The 4,181-nt window shown below is 38.4% G+C and overlaps 1 protein-coding gene across 1 annotated transcript in view; it reads left to right on the top strand.

Annotated features, from left to right (window-relative positions):
* The window catches only part of LOC104915551 (ras GTPase-activating protein 1), a 38,373-nt gene that overhangs the window by 31,592 nt on the left and 2,600 nt on the right, over positions 1–4,181 (top strand). The window contains exons 6-8 of the mRNA XM_031557499.1: positions 2,582–2,754; positions 2,942–3,101; positions 3,290–3,432. Coding sequence (XP_031413359.1) covers positions 2,582–2,754; positions 2,942–3,101; positions 3,290–3,432 — 476 coding nt within the window. The remainder of the gene's footprint in view (positions 1–2,581; positions 2,755–2,941; positions 3,102–3,289; positions 3,433–4,181) is intronic.

A 4,181-nucleotide genomic window follows, 5' to 3' on the forward strand; every position in this document is an offset into this window, starting at 1 on the left:
CCCTCTGAATGGAGAACAGAAACAGAAAAATGAAGTCTTCTGGGAGTTATAGTTCATTCTTCTCTTCTGAGACCAGGAAACCGGAAAAATCGACAATCCACGGAACTGCAGCATTAACTCTAACTCCCAGTGCACTGCATGATGTTATTATGTGGAATAACAATCAAAAGTCACAAAACCATGAAACCATGGCAAAAGGTAGGACTGTGTTTTCACCTCTGGGGCAGTTGAGTCCAGGTGTACTGGATGCCACTCCTAGTAAAAGTAAACTGTAGCCTGCACTCTGCTGCCAGAGGGATTTAGAAAAACACATTGGCTATGTCTGTTGTGGCATACCACTTTGCTGCCTTTGACTCCAGTTCATGTTGGAGTTTTAGCATGTTTAACACAGCAGTGCTTAGTGATGTTGAGAGTTAATTCAGACCATGATAGTTCACTGTTATCCTCCACAGGACTTTCACACTAATCAAACTATTGAAGGGTGAACGAGTCTTGCTGTTCTCCAGTTGACAAATCAGCTTATGAATGGGAACGAAGGTGTCTTGGTCAGTGCAATACAGCATCGCATGGTGGATGGTTGGACTGAGTGATCCTGTGGGTCTTTTCCAACCTTGGTGATTCTATGATTCTATGATTCTATATTGCCTCCATTGCACTGTTGTGGTGATTGGCACCTTCTACCCTTAGCAAGCCCACAAGAGAAGGGTCCTCTGAGAGACTGGACTAGGTAAACAGCTGCTTAATTTTCTTTGTCTCCAAGACAGCTATACCAAAGCCCACTGGTAGCCTTTTGGGTTCTTCAAGTACCCTATCCTGAGATAATCTATGCCAGGGATGCACGGAGCCTCTGGGCTGGTGACAATGGGGTGCTTTTGCCACTCATTTCTGATTAGGCTCACTTCAGCCTCCAATACAGTTTACTCTTGGGATCCCCCTATTACTCTAGAAATATAGATGGGTTCTGCCTTTTTATAACTTGGAGGCATTAGAGTACACTGTGCACCAGTGTCTGCTGGAGCTTTATATTCCTATAGTTCTGATGTGCTAGGCCATTGAGTCTACATAGCTCAGCAAATCTGACTGTCCCTTTCCTCCACCTGGCTGGAGGTAGGGTCCCTCTAGTCCTGGTTATTGTATTCATTACTCACTTGTCATGAATGCTACCCAGAAGTCTCCTTATCAGTCTCAGGCCATCTATTCTGGGGGAACTTTCCACTGGAAACTGGAGTGGCCATTTTCCTGGAAGAATCCTCTTTTGTCTTTGATTTTCATTGCAACTCATGTACCTGTTCCTCTAGCATCTAGGTGTTTTTTTCCATCCCACTTCCTCATGTCCTCTCCATGGTCACTCCTGTAAAACCACAGAATGGCACCTGGTGTGTACCCACTGTATCTTCTCTCTTGAACTGAAGAATGTTTAATTCTAACAGCTGAGATACTGATCCATGCAGGTGGGGGAGGATATGAGGAAGTGCTATGGAAAACCATTAATTTGTGGAAAAGTGAAAAAGAAGTGTGGTGTAGTTTGTGTGTGATGGTGTGTTTTCTGTTTTGTTTTTTTCCTGGGGGTGTTGGTGGTGTGGTATTTCTATTATTATTTAATTTTATATTTATTTTTATGTGAAGTATTGAGATAAAGTAGATTGCATGAAGAGATGCATAAAAAGGGTGCTTTCTTGGAATTTCCAGACTGACAGGCTAAACGCGATACTGAAATTGTGTATCGTCTCTTGAAACACTGTGGATATTTCATAGGTAGAATGTTGTCTCTGCAAGTGTGCGCCCTTCCTGTGTGGTGCCCACTGAGTTCAGGAGAGCATTTGCTTATTTTAGAATGGCCAGTGTTGTAACTTCTGCAGCTTATGACTCAGCTGTCAGACCAGACTTTCAATTATGGTTGAATAAGCTGGTGCAAGTCACTGCTTGGTAACTAGGTACCAACACCACAAAAAAGTGAATTAATGATTTTGTCATTCTTGGGTTGATTTTTGTCATTATTTGGGCAGTAAGCTGTCTGGGAATGCTTTATTATATAGCTTGTATATACTGTTACAGCCTTAATCTGGGATTTCCTAAGTATTAAAGAAATACATGTGGCAACATTTGTGAAATATGTAGTAATGGTAATAATAAGTTGAAATAGTGACAAAGCAGCTCAAGATCAGAACTAATGGAAATATGAATCCAAGGCTTTAAAGAGGACAGTAAATTCTAATCACACTACCTGTTTTAATTTTCTGATTGCTGCCTAAGTTTGACAGGTAGTTTTGTGTTGCATGGCTTTTTGTGTGTTTTGTGCTTTACTTTTTCCACTATTTGGGTGTTACAAAGGAAACTATATTAATATATGTTGCATTTAGGAATGTATATGTATATGCTATTTACACCATTTTATATTTCAGCATCAGTTTACAGGAGTTCTAAATCATCAAGGGGTCAATATATTTGATGGCACAAATTTTAATTATTTTTCTTAATACACTTTTGATGAAACAAGATGACATGCTGAAAAATATATTTTTTTATTCAATACTAGCACTGTTTTACTGGAGATAACCTACTTAATGCTTTTTTCCTGAAGTGTTTATGCGTTGCCAATTAAGCCGATTACAGAAAGGACATGCAACAGATGAATGGTTTCAACTCAGTTCCTATATACCACTAAAGGGTATTGAGCCAGGATCTTTGCGTGTTCGAGCACGATATTCTATGGAGAAGATCATGCCAGAAGAAGAGTATAGTGAGTTTAAAGAGGTAATAAGTTTGTTACCGCTGTTTCTGTCAATTTTTTTTTTTTTAGTTGTTAGAGAGATTTCAATGACACTAATATACATTAAGTAGTATTTGTAATGATATCTATATGTCACTATAGATGTAAAATATCAGTTTTTACAAAGCTGTTATGTTAGAAGTTTCCGAGCATTATTTTGTTTTCTTTCAGATCATACTTCAGAAAGAGCTTCATGTAGTCTATGCTTTATCACATGTTTGTGGACAGGATAGAACACTCTTAGCTGGCATTTTATTGAAGATTTTTCTTCATGAAAAGCTCGAGTCTCTATTGTTACGATCACTAAATGACAAGGAAATAAGCATGGAAGGTACTGTACTAATTACGCCAACATTTACTGAAACTCTGAGGAGAGAAGGGCTCCCATGTCTTTTTTTCTGTCTCCTCCCTTAACTAAAGGATATATCAAACTGAACACAACATATTTTTCCTCAGCTTTTATTTTTGTCTCCTTTTCCTGACTTTTCAATTTCATCTCCTTTTTTCTTTCTTTTTCAGCTGAAGCTACTACTTTGTTTCGTGCCACCACTTTAGCAAGTACACTTATGGAGCAATACATGAAAGCAACAGCAACACATTTTGTTCATCATGCACTGAAAGACTGTATATTAAAGATAATGGAGAGCAAGCAGTCCTGTGAGGTGATACCTTGAACTATGTATTTTTTAAAACATTTTGATTTGTTGAAATGACCTACTAGTAGTTATGTGTTATTTGCTTTGGAAACATTTATTCATCAATCTTTCAGATGATGAGAAATACAGGTACTGAACTGAGACTTTTTTTTAAATGTTGGCTTGAACAATGTTCATAATATCACTTTTAAATAAGTTTAACTCAAATTTCTTTAAGTTATGTATTTATTCTTTAGCAATTGTAGGTTATTTTGTACAGTTACTGAATGGCCTAACATAAATTTGTGGTAAGCTCCAGATATTCCAGAAGTCAATGTCTGATCACGGTTTTATTTTAAAACTCCTCTATATTAACTCCTGTTTGTAGATTCTATTTCTTTCTAAAAATACACTCCTAACTTCTGTTTCACTTCAACGTAATTATAGAATCATAGAACTGCTCAGGTTGGAAAAGACCTTAAAGATCATCAAGTCCAACCACAACCTAACCATACTACCCTAATTCTTAACAACCTTCCGCTAAATCATGTCCCTGAGTACCACATCCAAATGGTTTTTAAACGCATTCAGGGATGGTGACAACCCCCTCCCTGGGGAGCCTATTCCAGTGCTTAACCACCCTTTCTGTAAAGAAGTTTTTCCTGATATCCAACCTAAACTTACCCCGGTGCAACTTGAGGCCATTTCCCCTCGTCCTGTCACCTGTCACCAGTGAGAAGAGACCAACCCCGCTCTCACTGTAAGCACCTTTCAGA

Source organism: Meleagris gallopavo, assembly GCF_000146605.3.
Source record: "Meleagris gallopavo isolate NT-WF06-2002-E0010 breed Aviagen turkey brand Nicholas breeding stock chromosome 24 unlocalized genomic scaffold, Turkey_5.1 Chr24_random_7180001949946, whole genome shotgun sequence".
In the NCBI taxonomy this organism is placed as follows: domain Eukaryota; kingdom Metazoa; phylum Chordata; class Aves; order Galliformes; family Phasianidae; genus Meleagris; species Meleagris gallopavo.